Genomic DNA, 26136 nt, shown 5'->3' on the forward strand with positions numbered 1-26136 from the left:
TATGTACATAAGTGCTGCGGGGCTGAGGGAGGGGTGAGTACCTGTCTACTTGCTCTGTGTTGTTGTCTGTCTCCCCATTCTAGACTGTAAGCCCATTGCTGTGTAGGGACCATCACTTCCCAAGCACTTAGTACAGTGCTCTGCACACAGTAAGCTCTCAATAAATATGATTGATTGATTGATTGATTGAATAAATACGATTGAATGAAATGAATGAGCAAATCAGGGTGATGGAGAAAGGAATGGGAAAAGCAGAAATGTGGGCTTAGAAAGGGAAGGTCTCTCGGAGGAGATGTGCCTTCAAATAAGGCTTTGAAGCATCTGTGAATTGTCTTTTTGATATGAAGAGGGAGGGTGTTCCAGGCCAGAGGCAAGATGTTGGCAAGAGGTTGGTATCAAGATAGATGATAGCGAGGTACAGTGAGTAGGTTAGCATTAGAGAAGTGATATGAGTTGGCTGAGTTGAAATGGGAAAGCAGTGAGGTGTTTCAGGAGGGGGCAAGGTGACTTTGAGTGCTTTAAAGCCGATGGTAAGGAGTTTGATGCAGAGGTGCTTGGGCAACGACTAGAGTTTCTTGAGGAGTGAGGAAACATGATCTGAACATTTCTGTAGAAAAGTTATCTGGGCAGCTGAGTGAAGTACGGACTGGAGTGGAGAGAAATAGGAGCCAGGGAGCTCAGCAAGGAGGCTGATACCATAATCAAGGTGGGATAGGATAATAATAATAATAATAATGGCATTGGATAAGCGTTTACTATGTGCCAAGCACTGTTCTAAGCACTGGGGTAGATACAAGGTAATCTGGTTGTCCTGCGTGGGGCTCACAGTCTTCATCCCCATTTTACAGATGAGGTAACAGGCACAAAGAAGTTAAGTGACTGGCCCAAAGTCACAGAGCTGACAAGTGACAGAGCCGGGATTAGAATCCATGACCTCTGACTTCCAGGCCTGTGCTCTTTCCACTGAGCCACGCGGCTTCTAGGTGCTTAGATTAACGTAGTAGCAGTTTGGATAGAGAGGAGAGGGTGGATTTTAGCAATGTTGTAAAGAATGAGCCAACAACCTTTTAGTGATAGTTTAAATATATGGGTTGAATGAGAGAGATGAGTCAAGGATAATGCCAAGGTTATGGGCTTGTGAATCAGGAACGATCCTGGTGCCACCTACAGCGATGGGAAAAAACAATAAGGGGGAAAATAGGGTTTGGGTTGGAGGATAAGGAATTCTGTTTTGGCCTGGACTGGTCTCCCTCCACACATCCACCAAGCTAGCTCCCTTCCTCCCTTCAAAGCCCTACTGAGAGCTCACCTCCTCCAGGACCCTTCCCAGACTGAGCCCCCTTTTTCCTCTCCTCCTCCCCACCCCTCCACCCTACCTGCTTCCCTTCTCCACAGCACTTGTATGTATTTGTACAGATTTATTATTCTATTTTACTTGTACATATTTACTATTCTATTTATTTTTTAATGATGTGCATTTAGCTTTAATTATATTTGTTCTGACGATTTTGACACCTGTCTGCATGTTTTGTTTTGTGGTCTGTCTCCCCCTTCTAGACCGTGAGCGCGTTGCTGGGTTGGGACCGTCTCTATATGTTGCCAACTTGTACTTCCCAAGTGCTTAGTACAGTGCTTTGCACACAGTAAGTGCTCAATAAATATGATAGGATGAATGAACGAATGAATGACGGTAAATTTGAGCTGTCAGCAGGACAACCAAGTACAGATGTCCGAAAGGCAGGAGGAAATGAGAGGCTGCAGAGAAGGACAGAGGTCAGAGATGGAGGTGTAGATTTGGGAATCATAATAATAATAATGGCATTGTTTAAGCGCTTACTATGTGCAAAGCACTGTTCTAAGTGCTGGGGAGGTTACAATGTGATCCGGTTGTCCCACGGAGGGCTCACAGTCTTAATCCCCACTTTACAGATGAGGGAACTGAGGCACAGAGAAGTGAAGTGACTTGCCCAAAGTCACACAGCTGACAATTGGGGGAGTCAGGATTTGAACCCATGACCTCTGACTTGGGGGAGTCGAGTCGGAGGTCGCGGGTTCTAATCCCAGCTCTGCCACTTGTCAGCTGTGTGACTTTGGGCAAGTCACTTAACTTCTCTGTGCCTCAGTTACCTCATCTGTACAATGGGGCTTAAGACTGTGAGCCCCATGTGTGACAACCTGACTACCGGCAGCGTGGCCCAGTGGAAAGAGCACAGGTTTGGGTTCGAATCCTGCCTCAGCCACTTAGCTGTGTGACCTTGGGCAAACCACTTAACTTCTCTGTGCCTCAGTTACCTCATCTGTAAAATCGGGATTAAGACTGAGCCCCACGTGGGACAACCTGATCACCTTGTAGCCCCCGCCGCCCGAGCTTAGAACAGTGCTTCGCACATAGTAAGCGCTTAACAAATACCATCATTATTATTATTACCCCAGCATTTAGTGCTTGGCACGAAGTAAGCGCTTAACAAATGCCATTATTATTATTAAGCCATGCTGCAACCTCAAATTCTATTGTCAGCTTGTTGTTGGCAGGAAACATGTCTGCCATCTCTGCTGCATTGTACTCTCCCAAACGCTTAGTACAGTGCTCTGTCACGGAAGGAGTAGTTAGCTGGAGTCTGAACTCTGGCTCCTCCCATACCCAGGACTTCTACTCTCCCAGTTTCAGTTTGGTGGAGCCAGGTGGTTGTTCCAAGATAGCATTAAAATGTCTGCATAATTTACTTGAAAAGTCACTCAACACCACCGGCAGGAGATAAAATAATTATAATTATTAATAATCACGGTACTTATTAAGCACTTGTTAAGTGACTTGCCCAAGGTCACACAGCAGACATGTGCTTGGTGTAGTGGAGAGAGCACAGGCTATAGAATCAGAAGGTCATGGATTCTAATCCTGGCTCCTCCACTTGTCTGCTGTGTGAACTTGGGCAAGTCAGTTCACCTCCCTGGGCCTCAGTGGCCTCATCTGTAAAATGGGGGTTGAGACTGTGAGCCCCATGTGGGAAAACCTGATTACCTTGTATCCACACCAGTGCTTAGAATCAATCAATCAATCGTATTTATTCAGAGCTTACTGTGTGCAGAGCACTGTACTAAGCGCTTGGGAAGTACAAGTTGGCAACATATAGAGACAGTCCCTATCCAACAGTGGGCTCACAGTCGAGAAGAGTGGGCTCACAGAACAGTGTCTGACACATAGTAAATGCTTAACAAACATCATATTTATTATTATTTAATAATAATTATTATTGCTATTAAGTGGCAGAGGCTGGATTAGAATCCAGGTCCTTCTGACGCCCAGGCCCATACCCTTTGATGATGATGGCATTTATTAAGCACTTACTATGTGCCAAGCACTGTTCTAAGCCTGGGGTAGATACAAGATAATCAGGTTGTCCCACATAGGGCTCAAAGTCTTAGTCCTCATTTTACAAATGAGGGAACTGAGGCATAGAAACGTGAAGTGACTTGCCCCAAGTCACACAGCTGACAAGTATATGGAGCCAGGATTAGAACCCACGACTTCTGACTCACAAGCCCGGGCTCTTTCCACTGAGCCACGCTGCTTCTCACTACAACACAGAGTATGGCTGTTAAGGACTGCTAAGTTACATAGAACAGTGACTAGGACTGCAGTTCCCAGAAATACTTAAAAGAAAATGATGAAGGTCATAAAGAGTGGTCCAAGCGCTTAGTACAGTGCTCTGCTTACAGTTTGTGCTCAATAAATACATTTAATTGATTACCTGAATAGTGAGCCTGCTTATGAACCCGCCTTCAATCAATAAATCAATGGTATTTATTGAGTATTTTGTACGGAGCACTGTACTCCGCACTCGTTATAAGAGATCCCTGCCTACATTCATTCATTCATTCAATCATATTTATTGAGCGCTTACTGTGTGCAGAGCCCTTACTAAGCGCTTGGGAAGTACAAGTCAGCAACATATAGAAACGGTCCCTACCAAACAACGGGCTCCCAGTCTAGAAGAGGGAGGCAGACAATAAAACAAAATACGTAGACAGGTGTCAAAATCGTCAGAACAAATAGAATTAAAGCTCTATTTACATCTTTAACAAAATAAATAGAATTGTAAATATGTACAATATGTACAAGCCTTCAAAGAGCTTCCTGGTAGATAGCTCCAGATAAGTAGAACGGTGGAAGAAGTGAACCTGCCTCTCGCTTTCTGGAGAATGGAGCCAGATAATCCATTCTACTTATTCTAGGTACTCAATCCTATTTATTGAGCGCTCATTGTGTGCAGAGCACCGTACTAAGCGCTTGGAAGAATTCGATATAACAACACATTATGCACGCACAATGAGCTTATTCTACCAAATCATACAGAATAAACTGCAAATTAAGAAGTCACTCCAAATTTCCCCAAGAAGCAGAGCAAAGATGCAGCCATCGTGGTCACAAGTAGTGCCTGGTGACCGCGAACCACGAGTTGAGTGTCATTTTCTGGAGAAACAGCATGGCTCAGTGGAAGGAGCACAGGCTTTGGAGTCAGAGTTCATGGGTTCAAATCCCGGCTCCGCCAATTGTCAGCTGTGTGACTTTGGGCAAGTCACTTAACTTCTCTGTGCCTCAGTTACCTCATCTGTAAAATGGGGATGAAGACTGTGAGACCCACGTGGGACAACCTGATCACCTTGTAACCTCCCTAGCGCTTAGAACAGTGCTTTGCACATGGTAAGCGCTTAATAAATGCCTGATTATGATTATTATTATTATTATTATTTTGAGCTTCCAGGCCATGAATCAATAAGGGCATCTTTGAGGGAAAACTCACCCAGGGCACCCGTACTCTCGAGGGCTGCAGTTTGAATGGTTCTGGGCAGAGCCGGCCAAATGATCGATTTTAGGCATTTAATTGCTGAACTGCAAAAAGATCCTCTTCAGATTCCTCTGAAGTAGGCGTCTGCTGTCTAATCCTATGCCACTGCTAGCCTGAAGTGACGGCTTGCAAAATGGGGATCAGGGACTGTGTCCAATGTGATTAACTATTCTCTACCCCAGTGTTTAGAACAGGGCTTGACACACAGTAAGTGCTAACGAATACCACCATAATTATGAAATTTTCCCTGGAGTCTACAGAGGTACACCCACGTCGTACTGCCTTCCATAAAACCTCCGTAAGGCTATTTCTCCTTTACCCCATCTTTGCCTTTAGTCACGGCAAAGTGATCTTTGCCGTAATCGTTGCCAAAGCTGCTATCACAAATGGGAGCGCTGGCTGCGGGACTTGCTTCTGAGGTAATAAAATCCCTGGGATAATTATTCCCTGCTACGTGAATGATGAGGTTGTGAACTCGCTAGACGTGATGGGAGAGGAAGGCCATTGTGAAAGAATGCCTCATGTTGACAATTGACAGGATTACGAAGCTATCTCACGTGACTCACATTGATAGACTCCACAAGGATACAGAATGGTGCCAAAAGAACCCGAAGGTCAAACCAAAACACAATGAGTTACAATAGTTCACTGCCATAATGGGGATACGTTTGGACAAGTCATTTGGCAACCCAGGGAACATGTCTACCAACCCTGTTATATTGACCTCTCCCAAGTGCTTAGTACAGTGCTCTGCACATAGTACGTGCTCAAGTAAATACGAATGATCAAGAGAACGATCACCTACCCATCTTAGGGAGGCTCCAAAATGAAGCCCCACTACAAACCAACCCTCCTCTGCTCTTCTGAAGCCAAATATCACAGTATCTGTATCACAGCCACGTTTATTTCACCGCCAACCCTCACCCACACGATCCCTCAGGCCTGGACAACCTCCACCTTTACATCTCCCAGACCATCACTCTTCCCATCTTCAAAGACCTACTAAAATCACATCTCATAAAAAGAGGCCTTTCCTTAAGCTCTCTCATAATATTATTATTATCGTTATGATTATTATTAATGTAATAAGACTTTTAAGGGCTTACTATGTGTCAAACTGCCGTACTACATGCTGCACTTGATGCAAGTTAATCAGGTTGGACACAAATCCCTGTCCCTCATAGGGGCTCACAGTCTAAATAGGAGGGAAAAGAGATAATGAATCCTATTTTTACAGAAGAGGAAACTAAGATAAGTGACTTGTCCAAGGTTACACAGCAGGAAGGTGGCAGAGTTGGAAAGGGAACCCAGGTATAATAATAATTAATAACAATAATAGTAATAATAATGAGTTGTTATTATTAAAAAATAATAAGATGAAGCCCCCGCCTTTTCCTCAGCTCCCCCTCCCCTCCACAACGTCCCGACTCGTCCCTCTGTTCTACCCACCTCTCCCCACCCCACAGCACTTTTGTATATATGTACATATCTATAATTCTATTTATATTAATGCCTGTTTACTTAATAGTAATAGTAATAATAATGATGGTATTTGTTAAGTGCTAACCGTGTGCCAAGAACTGTTCTAAGCGCTGGGGTGGATACAAGGTAATCAGGTTGTCCCACGTGGGGTTCACAGTCTTAATCCCCATTTTACAGATGAGGTAACTGAGGCACAGAGAATTTAAGTGACTTGACCAAAGTCACACAGCAGACAAGTGGCGGGGCCGGGATTAGAACCCAAGTCCCCTGACTCCCAAGCCTGGGCTCGTTTTAATGTGTACAAATCTATAATTCTATTTATTTATATTGATGTCCATTTACTTGTTCTGATGTCTGTCTCTCCCTTTCTAGACTGTAAGCCCGGTGTGGACAGGGATTGTCTCTCTTTATTGATGAATAGTACTTTCCAGAGCTTAGTACAGTGCTCTGCACGCAGTAAGCACTCAATAAATGCGATTGAATGAATGAATAATAATAATAATAATAATCATCATCATCATCACAGACTGTTAAGCACTTAATAGATGCCAAACACTGTTTTAAGCACTGAGAAAAATAAAAGATAATCAGGTTGGATAGAGTCCCTGTCCCATATGGAGTCGGGAGGGAGTAGGATTTAATCTCCATTTTACAGATGACAAAACTGAGGTACAGAGAATTAAAGTTATTGCGCTAGGTCAAACAGCAGACAAGTAGAGGAGCTGGGATTAGAACCCATGTCTACCTATTTTATTGGATTATACTTTCCCAAGTGCTTAGTTCAGTCCTCTGCAGAGAGTAAGTACTCAAAACACCCCATTAATTGAGTGATTAACATGTCTAAGTCTTTGGGAATAAGCACTAGTCGCTGAAATGGAGAATAAATTGCTAAGGAGAAAAAGAATATCAAAGGAAGTTGCCGTGATCTTTGTTCTGCCGACCCAACTGAAAGAGAGAGGGAGTGCACAGGATACACCCAAATCCCTCTTGTCATTGCCGTCTCCCAAGGCTCTGTTCTGGATAATAATAATTATTATTATTATGGTATTTGTTAAACCCTTACTATGAGCCAGGCATCGTACGAAGCACTGGGGTGGATACAAGCAAATCAGGTTGGACACAGTCCCTTTCCCCGCATAGGGTTCACAGTCTTAATCCCCATTTTATGGATGAGGTAACTGAGGACCAGAGAAGTAAAGTAACTTACCCAAGGTCACACAGCAGACAAGTGGCAGAGCCGGGATTAGAACCCATGACCTTCTGACACTCAGGTCCATGATCCACCCACAGTGCCCTGATGGAACCCCTACTCATCGCGCTTTACATTTAATCTGCCTAAGAGCTCATCCACTGTCATGGTTTCTTCATCACGTCTACACGTATGATTCCCAAATCCGTGTCTTTCAGTCTGACCTCTTATCTGTCCAGCATCTCCTCTTGCCTCCAAAACATCTCCGCTTGACTGTTTGTTTGTCTGTTTCATGGTACTTGTTAAGCGCTTACTATGGATCAAACACTGTTCTAAGTGCTGGAGTACTTACAACTTAAATAGGTCAGTTGCAGTCCCTGCTCCACATGGACGCTCACAGTCGTAAGTAGGAGGGAGAACTGGTAAAATCCCCATTTTACAGATGAGGACACTGAGGCCCGGGGAAGTGATAATAATAATAATAATAATGATGGCATTTATTAAGCGCTTACTATGTGCAAAGCACTGTTCTAAGCGCTGGGGAGGTTACAAGGTGATCAGGTTGTCCCACATGGGGCTCACAGTCTTAATCCCCATTTTACAGATGAGGTAACTGAGGCACAGAGAAGTTAAGTGACTTGCCTAAAGTCACACAGCTGGCAAGTGGCGGAGCTGGGATTTGAACCGACAACCTCTTACTCCAAAGCCTGGGCTCTTTCCACTGAGCCACGCTGCTTCCCAACAGCGTGGGCAAGTGATGTGACTTGCCCACAGTTACACAGCAAGTGACTGGCAGAGCAATTGGCAGAGTCAGGATTTGAACCCAGATCCTCTTGACTCCCAGACTTGTGCTCTTTCCACTAGGCCACGCTGCTTCTCTGCCAGCAACTCAAACTCAGCACTGTACAAAACAGAAGTTGTCATCTTACCCGATGAGCCCATTCCTCCTCCTAACTTTTCCATCTCACCATCCCCTGCAATCTCCAAAGCCTCCTCAACTCATCACTACTGTTTAATTTTCACATTCAATCAATCAATCGTATTTATTGAGCGCTTACTGTGTGCAGAGCATTCAGTCTATAGCCACATCCTGCTGGATTTTACTGCACAGCACCTCCTTAATCTCCTGTCCCTTCACCCCACCTTCAACCACCCTGGTACAATTTGTATTTTGATCTCCCTCAGCTGTAAGTTTCCCTTAGCTAATAGCCTCCTTGCTGGTCTCGCAACCTCCAGCCTCTTCCCATTTCCAAACTACGCTGATGTACAGGTCATAGTTTTGAAGCATCTCCCCGTTTCTTCCTGCATCAAAAAAGAACACTCTTCACAACCGATTCCAAGGCTGTCCACCATCAGGGAAGCAGCGTGGCTTAGTGGATAAAGCACAGGTCTGGAAGTCGGGTTCTAATTCCCGACATCGCCATTTGTCTGCTGTGTGCCCTTGGGCAAGTCACTTCACTTCTCTGGGCCACAGTTACCTCATCTGTAAAATGGGGATTACGACTGTGATTCCCATGTGGGACAGGGACTGTGTCCAACCTGATTATCTTGTATCTACCCCAGTACTTAGAACAGTGCTTGGCACATAGTGTTTAACAAGTACGATAATTATTATTGTTATTATCAGGGCCCACCTTACCCATCTTCTCTCTTCTTCCACTACTCAATTAGTTGCTCTCCCTAGCCCCAAGCCAATCTTCTAGCTATACCTCACTCTTATGTCTCCCACCTCATTCAGACTGTTCCCCTGGTTTGAAGCCCCCTCCCTTCTAAAATTATAAATATGTACATATATACACAAGTGCTGTGGGGAAGTGGGGTACAGCAAAGGGAGCAAGTCAGAGCAATGGGGATGGGAGGGGGAGCAGAGGAAAAGAGGGGCTTAGTCTGGAACTACAACCTACTACTTCTAACAGATACTCACAAAATCCAGACACAGAACGAGGCCCGGCCAGAGAATTCTTTTCCAATCAATCGTATTTATCATCATCATCATCAATCGTAGTTATTGAGCGCTTACTGTGTGCAGAGCACTGTACTAAGTGCTTGGGAAGTACAAGTTGGCAACATAGTTCCAGGCATAGTTACTGTGTGCACATATCTTTCTTTCGGGTTCAAAGATGTTACTACTAATTACTATAATGTATAATGTACTTGTGTGCTCCTAAGACAGATGCATGACTTACAAACCCTCCCACATCATGTGCAAATAGAGATTGGCTCATGCACTGTTTTTGTCTTCCCTTCAGTGTCATAACTTTCCTGAAACCTTTTTTCCTAGAAAGCCACCCCAGATATAAAAAGAATCTCCAGGCTGAAGTCGTTTTCCACCTACCATGGAAAGATCTGGGGAAATTTTGGATGTAGAGTGGTGAGAAGGATCCCAAGCCCCTGCTCTTTCCACTAAGCCACACTGCTTAGTAGTAGTAATAATGATACTAATAATGATATATAGTCTATATTTCACTCTGCTGCCCGGATTATCTTTGTACCGAAACGCTCTGGGCATGTCACTCCCCTCCTCAAAATTCTCCAGTGGTTGCCTATCAACCTTCAAATCAACCAAAAACTCCTCACCCTTGGGTTCACAGCTCTCCATCACCTTGCCCCCTCCTCCCTCACCTCTCTTCTCTCCTTGTCGATCCCAGTCCGCACACTCCACTCCTCTGCCGCTGCTAACCTCCTCACTGTGCCTCATTCTCGCCTGTCCCGCCATCGACCCTTGGCCCACGTCCTACCTCTGGCCTGGAATGCCCTCCCTCCACACACCGGCCAAACTAGCTCTCTTCCTCCCTTCAAAGCCCTACTGAGAGCTCACCTCCTCCAAGAGGCCTTCCCAGACTGAGCCCCCCTTTTTCCTCTTCTCCTCCTCCTCCCTTCCCTATCGCCCCCCTCCCTCTGCCCTATCCCCTTCCTGTCCCCACAGCACTTGTGCTTATTTGAACATATTTACTACTCTATTTTATTAATTAGGTGTACATGGCTATAATTCTATTTATTCTGATGGTATTGACACCTGTCTACTTGTTTTGTTATCTGTTTCCCCCTTCTAGACTGTGAACCCATTGTTGAGTAGGGACCGTCTCTATATGTTGCCAATTTGTACTTGCCAAGCGCTTAGTACAGTCAATCAATCAATCAATCGTATTTATTGAGCACTTACTGTGTGCAGAGCACTGTACTAAGCTCTTGGGAAGTACAAGTTGGCAACATATAGAGACGGTCCCTACCCAACAGTGGGCTCAGTACAGTGATCTGCACACAGTAAGTGCTCAACAAATACGACTGAATGAATGAATGAATGAACAGTCAATCTGCATCTCTAAAGACAGTTCTCACTGCAACTTTATTGTCCTAAGCCAAACAGGACTTACCCTGTGGAACTCTCTCTAACTTTTCTCAATAATAATAATAACTATTGCATTTGTTAAGCACTTACTATGTATCAGGCACTGTACTAAGCTCTGGGGTGGACACAAGCCAATCAGGTTGGACAAAGTCCTTGTCCTGCACAGGGCTCAAAGTCTTCATCCCCATTTTACAGTTGAGGGAACTGAGGCACAGAGAAGTGAAGTGGCATGCCCAAGGCCACAAAGCAGACAAGTGGTGGAGCTGGGACTAGACCTCATGACCTTCTTACTCCCAGGCCCATGCTTTATCTGCTATGTCAAGCTACTACTTAGATTACTCTTACAGTGTCCTGAAAAGCATTCGCTGGAAGCAATGGTGCTAACTCCACAGCTCCTAATAGCTCAAGATTCTTTATCCCTCTGCTTTTTCCCACTGCTTTTTTTTTCTTAGATTATCCAATCTTGCTACTATAGGGAGAAAGTGAGAATGATATTTTATACAGGGAATGACCACCATTGGGAGCGGTCAAATTCACCTAGAAAATCTTTCTGGGAAATGAAAGGAAAATTTTCCCGCTACAGTGTCAATGTACAATATCTGATTCCCACATCTGACTACTTCTGTGCATGACCACTCACAAAATAAGGCAATCTATGAAGAATCCAGTAATACCGAGCACCCCCGGGTGCTCAGCACTAATCACTGAACAAAGAATAAAACAAAATGACAAAAAAAAAAAAAGCTCCTGACCACAAGGAACTTACACGCTGACGAAGAAGACTGACACCAAACAAAACAAATAATTTAATGTACAATTGAATAAACCTGTATACATACATAACAGCTGATGATGGTTTTTAATAAGAGCTACAAAAAATGGATGATGGGTTTCAAATATGGCTAATCTGCAAGATTACCTTGACAGGTTAAAAGGAGAGGAGAGGACAGCTATTAGGTTGTCATGACTGGGCATGATGAAATATTTTTAAAGTTGAGTTCCTCAACTGGGTTGGCATCTTCAACAAAACATACAGTCCCATCACATTTGCAATGTGATGATCAAGTCACATAAGACTTTTTTTGATAGTATTTGTTAAGCACTTACTATCTTCCAGGCACTGTACTAAGCACTGGGGTAGACACAAGCTAATCAGGTTGGACTCAAACCCTGTCCTGCGTAGCGCTCACAGTCTTTACCCCCATTTTCTAGATGAGGTAACTGAGGTCCAGAGAAGTGAAGTGACTTGCCCGAGGTCACACAGCGAGCCTGTTGTTGGGTAGGGACTGTCTATCTGCTGTCGAATTGTACTTTCATTCACTCATTCATTCATTCGTTCAATCAATCATATTTATTGAGCGCTTACTGTGTGCAGAGCACTGTACTAAGTGCTTGGGAAGTACAAGTCAGTAACATATAGAGACGATCCCTACCCAACAATGGGCTCACAGTCTAGAAGGGGGAGACAGACAACAAAACAAAACATGTAGACAGTAAGCACTCAATAAATATGACTGAATGAATGAATGAAGTGGCAGAGCCTGGATTAGAACCCAGATCCTGCTGAATCCCAGGCCTGTTGTGCTCTAGCCACTAGGCCACAATAATTATGAATGACTCTGTCAATTCTGCATAGCAAGATGGGTTAGGGAACAGTATCTCAGCTGCTGTTGCGGCATCAAAGATATTCTGTTTTACAATGGGCCACATCCACTGGGCACAAGGGAACTGGGCAAGAGAGTGTGGAAGGCTCAGGCCAAGCCACGCCACTACTGCAAGTACAACTCAAACATATGCCCTTCCATAAAGGGACGAATGTTCTTTAATCATTTGTGCCTGGGCAAGTCTTACCTTTTATTTATTTTTTAATGGTATTTGTTGAGCACTTACTATGTGGCAGGCATGTTCTAAGCCCTGAGGTATACACAAGCTAATCAGGGTTGCACACAGGCCATGTCCCACATGGGGTTCACAGTCTTAACCCCAATTTTTTTTAACAGATGAGGAAACTGAGGCACCAAGAAGTTAAGTGACTCACCCAAGGACACACAGCAGACAAGAGGCGGAGCCGGGTCTAGAACCCAGGTCCTTGTGACTCCCAGCCCATATGCTATCCAGTAGGCCACGATGTTTCTATCTCAAATTGCAAGCAGCAAAAAAAGTACAGAGTATATATGCATGCAAGAAGTTCTCAGTGAGATACTCCCATCCACAGACCGAATCTTAACATGATCAACTTTGTTTGGACTGACGCTGTCTAAAGAAATTATGTCAATCAATCCATCAATAGCACATACTGCATACAAGTGCTGCATATGAAACCATTTAGAACAGGAGGGGGTACTACATTTTTCCCGCCTCGCGTGCCCAAATGTTTGAAGTCACCTTTGTATAGCACATTATTCCACCAATGGTATTTATTGAATGCTTACTGTGTGCCAAGCACTGTACTAAGTGCTTAGGAGAGAAGAATACAGTGGAACACACGTTCCCTGCCCCCAAAGAGCAATACAAGTGAGAACACACATTATAAGAGAATTGACTTAAAAGTCAATCTTTTAAGGATGTATAAATACATCCTCCACAGGTTCCAAGATGATTCTGATGGCAAGACTTTCTCCGACTGTGTGTGACTGATCAATCCGATGCCTTCCTAAGAGTGAAAGCCAAAGGAAATATATCTAGGACACTGCTGTACAACAGGTCAGAAGATGTATGGCACTTTTCAGGGTCTTATAGCCATCAGCAGCCATTTGAAAGTTGATTTCTACACAACTTTGGTAATCAATATTGGAGGTGTCGACATTAAAGATGTGTTAAATATTAAAGATGCTTTATCATAAATGTAAGATTAATTAATAGCACTTAGTACAGTGCCTGGTACTTAGTAAGCGCTTAAATATAATAATAATAATAACAACAACAACTATGGGAAAACATTAGTGTTATCATGTGAAAGAAGTAGCATGGTCTAGTGGATAGAAAACGGGCCTACGAATCAGAAGGACATGGGTTCTAATCCCGGCTCCACCACTTGTCTTCTGTGTGACCTTGGGCAAATCGCTTCTCTGTGCCTCAGTTACCTCATCTGTAAAATGGGGACGAAGACTATGAGCATGATGTGGGACAGGGACTGTGTCCAACCCAATTTGTTTGTATCCCCCCAAGTGCTTAGAACAGTGTCTGCCACATAGTAAGCAATTAACACATACCACGGTTATTATTATTATTGATGAACACTAACGAAAATCCTTTAGTAACTTCACTACTCTAGCAAATAATAGAAAAGAAAATAATGAGAGCTTAAAAAAAGTTATGGAATTGTCCAAGATAGATTGCAATCTTGGGTTGTGTCCTGCAGTCAGAAGTGGTCCAAACACTGTAAATCTACTTTCACACTACGAAAAGTTGAATGAAAATCAATATGAGAAATACAAACCTGGAAAAACAATATCCTTACAACATGAAGCGTGGATAATAACTGTAGAATGGCTATATTAAAGAATCCAATAAAATCCCATATTCCCTCAACTGTATGAATATTCATGCGGGGATTTTTCTCCTAAAAAACTCCCGATATTTTACGACCTGATTTTGATCTCCACAAAAATAAGTCATTATCAATCAATCAATGTGATTTACCACGTGCTCACTGTGTGCAGAGCACTGTATTAAATGTTTGGGATCATGTCTACCAATTCTACTGTACTCTCCCAAGCACTTAATACATTATCCCAGCTCATACCACCAAATCTGTTTACAAAAATGTATGCAGATGAAGAGGTTGTCTCTGTCAAAAGTTAGTACTCAACATAAAAATTCCATTATCCTCTTCAGAGAAAACCAACAATAGCTAAACAGAATTGTTGGATTAACTGCCAAAATACTTTGCACCTTTATCCGTCACTAAACTGGAATATCTGGTGAATCATTCCCTACTTGATAATTACCCATCAAAATCTGAACCAATTAGTGTGCAAGATGATGATAGTTTAAGTGGTGGTAATAATTAGGGAAAAAGAAATATATTTCCTTTACCTATCACCTCATATTATGCATATTATGGGAAGGGAAATTAGATATTAGATATTAGAAATTAGATATTGATATAGAGAAGCAGCGTGGCTCAGTGAGAAAAGGCCCGGGCTTTGGAGTCAGAGGGCATGGGTTCAAATCCCGGCTCCACCGATTGTCAGCTGTGTGACTTTGGGCAAGTCACTTCACTTCTCTGGGCCTCAGTGACCTCATCTGTAAAATGGGGATGAAGACTGTGAGCCCCCCGCGGGACAACCTGATCACTTTGTAACCTCCCCAGCGCTTAGAACAGTGCTTTGCACATAGTAAGTGCTTAATAAATGTTATTATTATTATTATATTTTGAGCAAGCAGAGAATGAAGATAGTTTCTTTCTGTTCTGGTCTGAATCAAATTATGTTTTAGTTAGCTGAAGCAATCTTCCATTTAGTTAATATTTCTGAATTTCCCCTGGCTAAGCTTGCAACCATAGCTTTTCAAAAAGTTGAGTGAATATTTTTTTTTTAATTGACCAACACGCATTCTACACCAGCATATTCCCCAAGGAAAACTTTAAAAAAAAACACTCTTTAGATCATCTAAACCTAAATACTTTATCTTCATATAGTGTACTGAGCCAGATAAAAGTATTATCAATCAGTGGTATTTACTGAGCACTTACTGTTTGCAGAGCACTGTACTAAGTACTTGGGAGAGTACAATATACCAGAGTTGGAAGGCACATTCTCTGCTCACAGTGAGGTTACAGATATAGGCAGAGACAGACATTAATAAAAATACTTTTCAAATATTCTTTAGATGATTAGATGACATTTAGTATTTGTAATAATAATTAATAATTATGGCATGTGGCAGTAAACATAGTACTCTTTGTGAGGTAGGGAAAGAAGATCACAACGGATTAAAATAAATGCAGTATTTTTAGTGCGAGCACACAAAACGAGAAATTATTTTGTAAAATATTAACATTTTCACGTGCTAGGATGGCATTAAAATGTTGTACATAAAATTATTGTTTAAAATAGAAACACTGCCCAATGGGTATCCAGTTCTAGTATAAAAAATGTACACAAAGAAAATGTGGAGGCTTTGGTGTAAGGTGATCATATTTCAAGGTTTTCAATCACCTTTGAAAAGACTGGAGGAAGGGTAGGGCATAGAAAAAAAGGAAGGGGGATAAGGAAAAGGAGCAAGGAGGAAAAAGAGGAGTAAAAGGATGGCCAGGGAATAATAGTAATAGTCAGCCAGTCAATTGTATTTATTGAGCGGTTACTGGGTTACAGAACCGTACTAACCGCTTGAGAGAGTACAACAATAAACAGGCACATTACCTGCACACAGTCTCAAGGATAACAATAATGATGGTATTTGTTAGCACTATGATGGTACTTAAGCACTTACTATGTGTCTAGAAGCAAGTTAGGGTGGACACAGTCTCTGTCCCACACTGGGCTCACAGTCTTCATCTCCATTTTCCAGAAGAGGTAACTGAGGTACAGAGAAGTGAAGTGACTTGCCCAAGATCACACAGCAGACAAGTGACAGAGATGGGATTAGAACCCAGGTCCTTCTGAGTCCCAGACCCATGCTGTATCCACTACTCCATGTTGCACTTGGGAGGATGCAATATGATAGAGATGTTAAACATGATACCTGCCCACAAGGAGCTTACAGTTTAGAGGGGGAGACAGACATTAAAAGAAATTACAGATAATAATAATAATGATAATGGCATTTATTAATAATAATAATGGCATTTATTAAGCACTTACTATGTGCAGAGCACTGTTCTAAGCACTGGGGAGGTTACAAGGTGATCAGATTGTCCCATGTGGGGCTCACAGTCTTAATCCCCATTTTACAGATGAGGTAACTGAGGCTCAGAGAAGTTAAGTGACTTGCTCAAGGTCACACAGCAGATGTGGCAGAGTTGGGATTCGAACCCATGTCCTCTGACTCCAAAGCCTGTGCTCTTTCCACTGTGCACAGTGGAAATTTCCACTGAATATTAAGCAATGTTCTAAGCAATGTTCTAAGCGCTGGGGTGGTTACAAGTTGATCAGGTTGTCCCACAGGGGGCTCACAGTCTTAGTCTCCATTTTACAAATGAGGTAACAGGCACAGGGAAGTTAAGTGACTTGTCCAAAGTCACACAGCTGACAATTGGCGGAGTCGGGATTTGAACCCATGACCTCTGACTCCAAAGCTCAGGATCTTTCCACTGAGCCATGCTGCTTCTTCATTGGCAAAAGGATTTCAATGGCTTGAAACTGCTCTACCTACCCCCTATCCTATCCTACCCTCTTGGGGGGAAACTTGTCTGCCCTGGCCATCACCACTGCTACTGCCTCCCCCACTGACCCTGCTTTCACTAGGTCATGACAGCAGCCTCGGCCCTTCCTAACTTACCTCACTACTCTCCTACTACATCCCAGCCCATAAACTTTGCTCCTCTAATGCTAACCTTCTCACTGTGCCTCCATCTCCTCTACCCTGCTGCCGACCTCTCGCCCACATTCCACCTATATATTTATTTTATTAATAATAATAATAATAATAATGGCATTTATTAAGTGCTTACTATGTGCAGAGCACTCTTCTAAGGGCTGGGGACTTTACAAGGTGATCAGTTGTCCCACGTGGGTCTCACAGTCTTCATCCCCATTTTACAGATGAGGGAACTGCGGCCCAGAGACGTGAAGTGACTTGCCCAAAGTCACACAGCTGACAATTGGCAGAGCTGGGATTTAATAATAATAATAATAATAATGGCATTTTTTAAGTGCTTACTATGTGCGGAGCACTGTTCTAAGTGCTGGGGAGGTTACAAGGTGATCAGGTTGTCCCACGGGGGGGGCTCCCAGTCTTCAACCCCATTTTACAGATGAGGGACTGAGGCCCAAAGAAGTGAAGTGACTTGCCCAAAATCACAGAGCTGACAATTGGCAGAGCCAGGATTTGAACCCATGACCTCTGACTCCAAAGCCCGGGCTCTTTCCACTGAGCCACGCTCCTTCTCATAATTAATGATGTGTCTATACCTATAATTCTATTTATTCTGATGGTACTGACACCTGCCTACTTTTTTTGTTTTGTTGTCCGTCTCCCCCTTCTAGACTGTGAGCCCGTTGTTGGCTAGGGACCGTCTCTATATGTTGCCGATTTGTACTTCCCAAGTGCTTAGTACAATGCTCTGCACACAGTAAGAGCTCAATAAATACGATTGAATGGATGAATGAATAAGAGATAAGCATGTTGGACATAGTCCATATGGGTCTCATAGTCTTAAACCCCATTTCACAGATGAGGTAACCGAGGCACGAGAAGTGAAGTGACAGAAGACAAGTGGCGGAGCTTGGATCAGAATTCAGGTCCTTCTGATGCTCAAGCCCGTTCTCTATCTACTAGGGCATATGGTACCTAGCCCCCTCCATAACTCACCTCGCTACTCTCCTACTACATCCCAGCCCACACACTTTGCTACTCTAATGCTAACCTTCTCACTCTGCCTCCATCTCCTCTATCACGCCGCTGACCTCTCGCCCACATCCCGCCTCTGGCCTGGAACGCCCTCCTTCATCATTTATGACGGACAATTACTCTCCCCCTCTTCAAAGCCTTATTGAAGGCACATCTCCTCCAAGAGGTCTTCCCTGACTTGGCCCACCTTTCCTCTTCTCCCACTCCCTTTGTGTCACCCTTACTTACTTCCTTTATTCATCCCCCCTTCCAGCCCCAGGGCATTTATGTACATATCTGTAATTTATTTATTTATACTCAGGTCTGTCTCCCCCTCTAGACTGCACGCTCATCGTGGGCCGGGAATGTGTCTGTTTATTGATGATGATGATGGCATTTGTTAAGCGCTTACTATGTGCAAAGCACTGTTCCAAGCACTGGGGAGGATACAAGGTGATTAAGTTCTCCCACGTGGGGCTCACAGTCAATCCCCATTTTACAGATGAGGGAACTGAGGCTCAGAGAAGTTAAGTGACTTGCCCAAGGTCACACAGCAGATGTGGTGGAGCCGGGATTCGAACCCCTGAGCTCTGACTCCAAAGCCTGTGCTCTTTCCACTGAGCCACGCTGCTTCTCTAACACCTTAACGTTGGACTGTTGGACTGTACTCTCCCAAGTTCTTGGTACAGTGCTCCACACACAGTAAGCGCTCAATAAATACGACTGAATTTACATTTAAAACTACTTGTAGTAATTTAGCAATATTGCAGTGAGAGTCGAGCTATGGCACTGATGGATTCCGGGCAAAGTATATTGCAGCAATCCACATCGGGCCCAAAGTTTGCTTTCTGTCTCATGATCCTCTAGGGATTTGTTTAGACCAGAAGTTTGGGACCATAGTCCGGGAGGGGTGGAATGCGTGACTTGCATGACATTCTCGATTGAACCCGGGACTGGAAGTCAGAAGCTCATGGGTTCTAATCCTGACACTGACACTTGTCTGCTGTGTGACCTTGGGCAAGTCACTTTACTTCTCTGTGCTTCAGTTACCTCATCCGTAAAAATGGGGACTGAGACTACAAGCCCCATGTGGGACGGGGACTGTGTCAAACCTGATTTACTCGTGTACAACCCAGCGCTTAGTACAGTGCCTGGCACATAGTAAGTGCTTAAAAAAATACCACAATTATTATTATGACTTACATCTCCCTGTTCCCCCACTGCCCCTCGATCGTGCTTCTTTACCACTCTGACCCCCTTTTTAAAGTAGCAGGGGCTAAAGGAGAGGGAAGAGAGTAACATTGCACACACTTATATGCCTAATTTACCACTGCCTCACCTCTCCCTTCGCTGTGAATCAATGAGCTCTGGACAACTGCCTATTTGTCTACCAGCCAAAGTGACCCTGCTTACAGGACTTCTATGGGTGGTGGCAGAGTACAGTATTAAGTTATTTACAGATGGAAAAAAAAATCAAATCAAAGGGAATAACATGGCAAGTCAATGCCAAGGACAAAATTAAAATTCTGGACTTTAACTTCCCAAAGCCCATAAATCTGTTTTTAATAGGATTAAGATACAGCCCATTATGAGTGGGACTAGTACGCAATTCTCATTCATTTATACTACATTACAAGGATATAAAATCCTCTCTTTGCAATCAAATATATCCATCACGGCACACACCAAAAAAATTAGAAACATCAAGTTCCCTTCGCCATCCTCACCATTCCTTTTCTGATTTTCTTGGCAGATTTTTGGAGCTGACCTTCTCTTTGTACTTTGTTAGTCCAACCTTTCTCTTCCCTAACAAAGAGAAAGGTTGGAATTTGCTGTGTCAGTTATTTGAAGGCAGGGAAGTGATATAGAGCTCAGGCCTGGGAGTCGGAAGGACCTGAGTTCTAGCCCTGGCTCTGCTACTTATTTGCTGTGTGACCTTGGGCAAATCACTTCACTGTGCCTCAGTTACCTCATCTGTAAAATGGGGATTAAGATTGTCAGCCCGATGTGAAGGGAGAGTGGAAGTCTGTTGGCTATGAAGTGAGGAAGAGAGTTCCAGGCCACAGGGAGGATGTGGGCGAGCAGTCGGTGGAGGGATAGACGATACCGATGTACAGGGAGTTGGCTGGCATCATCAAGGAAAGATAAGAGGGGGCAAGCTGATTGAGTGTTTTAAAGCCAAAACTACAGCTCCTTCAAGAGGCCTTCCCTGACTGGGCTCTAATTTCCCCAAATTGAGGGCAGGGAAGCGGTAAAGGCTGGTCCTATGCTGTCATGGATGCATCTCTCCCACCACGCCCCACTCTCCATCTGCAATCGTTCTGGTAGTGTATCCACGGAGTTTTCTTGGTAAAAATATGGAAGTGGTTTACTATTGCCTTCTTCCACGCGGTCAACTTGGGTCTCCACACTCGACTCTCTCCCATGCCGCTGCTGCCCAGCCCAGGTAAGTTTTGACTTGTAGTGGACTGCCTTCAACTGGCCAGCCACTGCCCAAGCTAGGAATGGAATGGGTAGGCCTATGCTTAACTCTCCCTCCCATAGCCGAGACTGGTAGAGTACTGGAAATTCTCCAGGTGCCATCCTGAGAGATGGAAAGTAAAGGGCAAAATCCCTTGTTCAGAACTAAAATGCTTTAGCTTTAGAATTTCTGAAGCTTGAAGTGTATAATATCAATAATGGGATAGCTCCCTCCCCCCCTTTTGCATCATCTATGAACTAGGGCCTGCACCTCAACACGCGAAAGTATCAAAATACTCACCCCACAACACTTATGTACACATCCTTATACTCTAGGGCTTCCCCTAAGTGTAATTTATTTGAACATCCCGTCTCCCTCTCTAGATTGTAAACTCCTTGAAGGCAGGGACCATGTCCACGAATGATTTTATACCACACTCTCCCAAGCGCTCAGTACAGTGCTCTGTGCACAGTAAGTGTTCAATAAATACCGTTGATTGATTGATTGCTCATTGGCGGTTCTGAGGCATACAACCGGGAAAGAACCGTGGTTTCCGCTTTCCAGTCCATCCACTCCTAACAAAAATAGTTGAACTATTCAAGGACTACAGTCAAAGCACTTATTTTATAAGGAAATCACGAATTAAATAAAGATATTCCCAATACCTTACATAAATTTAGACTGGGCATACAGGAAACCAGGCTGAGGATTCCAAGAAATCATATTTTTTCTTTCACTCCTTTCTATTACTTTTATAACACTCTAAGGCAATGTCTGTCAGCGGGAAACAGAGTGGTGAGATGTTATATGAGCTAAAATGAGGTGTAATGCAGTGATAAACTAGGGTGGGGTCAAGGCATATTACAGACTACTGAAAATATCTCTTTGGAACTTTTCTAAAAGATTGCAATAAACAAAACCCTGAACACTTTTTATCTTTGGTTTCTTTATTATAGTTAAAACCCTACAAAATCCATTTCGATCCTACATCCCCACTTTCCGGATCGTGGATTTATCCACAGAAACAACGACAAAATATACCAAATCGTGCAAATTTACTGTAAACTAGCACACTGTCAAATATTCTTTTTAATCCATTTAAGAGAAAAATGGCTAAACGAGATGAAAAGCTGTGATTCAGCAATCCTCCCCTCCCCAAGAAACTTTACCAATGGAACAGTAAGCAAAGGAGAAACAAGAAGCAGTAAATAATTATGGTAAGTACTCATTATTTATTTAAAACTTCCCTAAAACCACAGCATTATCCTATTGGTGCAAGTCCCTGCCTTTTCAATAAAAGTGTTACCGGTCTGTCATCCACACCCAGCACTCTGTGAATGTCTTTAGTGACCAAGACCCAAAATAACATACACAAATAGAGTCAACGAATGGCTGCGAAGCCAAAGAACCTGTAACACTGCATAGTGCCTAGAGTGTTACAGGAGAAATGGAAAACTCTTCAGTGAATAGCTCCTTCACCATTTATTTTTAGTCTCTTGCAGCATTCGATGTTATGTAAAAATGAATGCTGAGAAATTAACTTGTTACCTGTAACAGCCAACTCTGAATGTTGAGTGACATAGGAGTATCAAAAATAGCATGGATAGCTGAAATCCACAGCTAATCCCCCAAACCTCACATTAGCCAACTGGTTCCAACCTTCTACTCCACCAATCCTTTAATCTACCCTTCTACCAAATCACCAAGTTGGCAAATTTCAGTTTCCTCTCGTTTCTCTTCCCCTTCTCCCTCCAGAGTTAAATTAATTTGGCAGAGCTACGACATTTAATAATTTCAATGCCAAGTTTTATAAAACGGCTGATTTTCAGTTGAAAGTGCAAGCGCTTATAAAAATCTCGAAAATTTCAAGAGAAGCCTCATGGCCTAGTAGAAAGAGTGAGGGCTTCGTGGTCAGAGGACCCGGGTTCTAATCCTAGCTCTGCCACTTGCCTGCTCTGTGACCTTGGGCAAGTCACTTCACTGCTCTGTGCCTCAGTTTCCCCATCCGTAAAATGGGGATTCAATACCTGATTCATTCATCCATTCAATCGTATTTTTGAGTGCTTACTGTGTGCAGAGCACTGTACTAAGCGCTTGGGAAGTACAAATCGGCAACATATAGAGATGGTCCCTACCCAACAATGGGCTCAGTCTAGAACCTGACCTCCCTCCTCCTTAGACTGTGAGCCCCCTGTGGGGTAGAGACAGTGTCTGACCTAATTACCTTGCATCTTGCCCAGTGCTTAGACTAGTGCTTGTCGCATAGTAAGCTCTCTAACACTATCGTTATTATCACTATTAAAGACTAGGAAAAGAATCAAGTGGACAGATACTTTAATCGGTCAACTTTTCCAAGGCCAGCTTCACTAGAATACTATTTTGTATATTTAAATAGTTCAAAAGATTGATAGCGCTATGCGGAGTTTTACTTTTACGGCTTGGAAACCAAATTTATTGACGGTGGGGTTTCCATTTTTCCCGACGAAAAGCAAAATCAACCGGAGACGACCGGTTCTAGCTAAACCGCCGCATTTGCCCTACTCCGAACGCTTCATGAATTTTTCAAGCCGGCGCAGTGATGTTGCAGTTTTCCACGAGCAACATGGATCCATCTGAGCTTTCAGATACTCTGTGTAACTGTCGGCTCTACGGGCCAAAGCACTTCACACTGCAGTAGCCGCGCATTTTATTAGAACGCACTGACCAAAGTATAATTTGATGATCTCTCTCTACAAGTGCCACAAAATTGCCCTGTTAGTCTTGTGTAATTTAACTAATTTAACCAGTAAGAGGTACCACCCTTCCTAACCTCATGTTTCACCTATAAAGATAAAGAGACTTGGTTAACCCTCACGCTGCCGCAACATTAGTCATCCTTTTCCTCCGGCTACCTTGCCGTTTCCACGGCACCCGACTTCTTGGTCCCCAGAAAGAGCTCGGGCCCGGTGACGGAGAGGATGCAGATTAAAAGGCCTCGACCCTCAACTCTATCACCAATCGAATGTGCAATCGAAGGCTTTCCGGGAACTGCAGTCTCGTCCTTTGTCGTTCCTTTGGTCGAGCAGGGAGTGCGCGTATGTCACTACAGAAACAATAAAAAATAGCATCGCGGCCTGCAAGAGCGACCAACTCTACCAGGCCAGGACAGGACAGGCCCGGCCAGGCTTGGCAGGCGGTGGCCAGGGGCAACCAAACATTTTACAATTGTTCATTGTGTGAGGACCTCAGGGCTGGTGGAGGAAATGGGAGGGTGAAAGGGATGCCCAGCCAGCCGACACCTGCCACAGCAGCAAGGCTATTTATCTGAGCCCCCAAACGGAGGGGCTGGGCTGGGCTGGGGGTGAGGGAGGGATTCTCTCAAGCCCCAACGAGTCTGCCTGGATGGGATTAGGGCTGATTTCCATCCCATCCCTCTCCCCCCACGCCCTCCAGCTCCAGTTCCACAGGGGTCTCTCCACCCTGCCTTCACAGCAGGTCGGTGGCCACGAGCAGGTACAAACCTGTCCTACACACACACACACACACACACACACACACACACACACACACACGTCACCTAGCTCCACACTGGGCTACATGCACAGTCACACCGGGTTGCACCCAGACCCCTCCCCCCCCCACACACACACACGCACATACACTCACATATCACCTAGCCCCACTCCGGGCTTCCTGCACAGTCACACCGAGCTGCATACAGACACCACACACACACCCCTACACCACTCAGAGCCACAACCAGCCAGACACACACACACACCCCTACACCACTCAGAGCCGCAACCAGCCACACACACACACACACACACACAGCCACAACCAGCCACACACACCCCCAGTGCCACCACCAGCCAGACACACACACACACCCAGAGCCACCACCAGCCAGACACACACACACACACACCCAGAGCCACAACCAGCCGGATACACAGACACACAAACGCAGAACCACAACCAGCCAGACACACAAACGCAGATCCACAACCTGCCAGACACACACACACTCACCCAGAGCCACAACCAGCCACACACACCAACACACTCACCCAGGGCCACAACCAGCCACACACAGACACACTCACCCAGAGCCACAACCAGCCACACACACCAACACATTCACCCAGAGCCACAACCAGCCACACACACACACACGCCAGTTGGACCCACGCTGGGCTGCACAGATACCACACACATATACCCAGACAAAACACACACACACACACACACACACACATACACCCAGAGCCACACCCAGACATCCAAACAGACACACACCGACACACCCCACCTAGCCCCACGCCGGGCTTCATGCACAGTCACACGGGGCTGCACACGGACAGACACCCCACACCCAGACACACATACACACAAACGCCAGCTAGCCCCACACTGAGACTGCCCCCAGACACACACACACACACACACACCCACAGACCCACACACCCCGCCGTCCCCTGGCCCCGCAGACAGGGCCAGGCCAGCGGTGCGCACCGCACACGGGGCTAGGCGCGCAGTCAGGGCGGGCCGCAGCGGGCAGTCGGTCCCCAAGGGCCCCCAGGCCCCCACAGAGGCCGTCGCTCCCTCTCTCCCTCCCTCCCTCGGGGAGGGGCGGTGGTTTACCTGACGGCCACCCGCACCGAGCTCTCATCCTGCCCGGCCCACATGTTGCCCCCCGGGGCTCCGGCGGTCCGGTTGTCCGGAGGTCCGGCGGTCCGGCGGTCCGGAGCTCACCTCGGCCGCGGTCCAGCCATGTTGTGCGGGCCGGCTCAATGGAGCGGCGGGGGCGGGGGATTCACGGCTCCTCCCCCTCCTCCTCCTCCTCCTAATCCTTCTTCTCCTCCTCCTTCTCCCCCTCCTCCCTCTTCTCCTCCCCTCCTTCTCCCCCTCTCCTCCTCCTCCCCTCCTTCTCCCCCTCCTTCTTCTCCCCCTCCTCCCCTCCTTCTAATCCTTCTCCTCCTTCTCCCCCTGTCCTCTTCCTCCTCTTCTCCTTCTTCTCCTCCTCCCCTCCTTCTTCTCCCCCTCCCCTCCTTCTTTTCCCCCTCCTCTCCCTCCCCCCTTTCCTTCTCCTCTTCTCCTCCTCCCCTCCTTCTTCTCCCCCTCCTCTCCCTACCCCCCTTCTCCTTCTCCTCCTCCTCCCCTCCTTCTAATCCTTCTCCTCCTTCTCCCCCTGTCCTCTTCCTCCTCTTCTCCTTCTTCTCCTCCTCCCCTCCTTCTTCTCCCCCTCCCCTCCTTCTTTTCCCCCTCCTCTCCCTCCCCCCTTTCCTTCTCCTCTTCTCCTCCTCCCCTCCTTCTTCTCCCCCTCCCCTCCTTC

The 26136-nt window shown here is 45.1% G+C and overlaps 1 protein-coding gene across 6 annotated transcripts in view; it reads right to left on the reverse strand.

The window, feature by feature from the left end:
• The window catches only part of KIF21A (kinesin family member 21A), a 148887-nt gene extending 123278 nt beyond the window's left edge, over positions 1 to 25609 (reverse strand). For 4 of the 6 annotated variants that reach the window (XM_038759894.1, XM_038759878.1, XM_038759900.1 and 1 more), the window contains exon 1: positions 25446 to 25609. In XM_038759894.1, the coding sequence (XP_038615822.1) occupies positions 25446 to 25489 (44 nt within the window). In that variant the 5' untranslated portion in view covers positions 25490 to 25609. The remainder of the gene's footprint in view (positions 1 to 25445) is intronic. The other 2 variants (XM_038759887.1, XM_038759872.1) reach the window with 1 other exon arrangement.
• Between the last annotated feature and the right edge of the window lie 527 nt (positions 25610 to 26136).

The sequence above is a fragment of the Tachyglossus aculeatus genome, chromosome 2 (assembly GCF_015852505.1).
Source record: "Tachyglossus aculeatus isolate mTacAcu1 chromosome 2, mTacAcu1.pri, whole genome shotgun sequence".
NCBI lineage: Eukaryota > Metazoa > Chordata > Mammalia > Monotremata > Tachyglossidae > Tachyglossus > Tachyglossus aculeatus.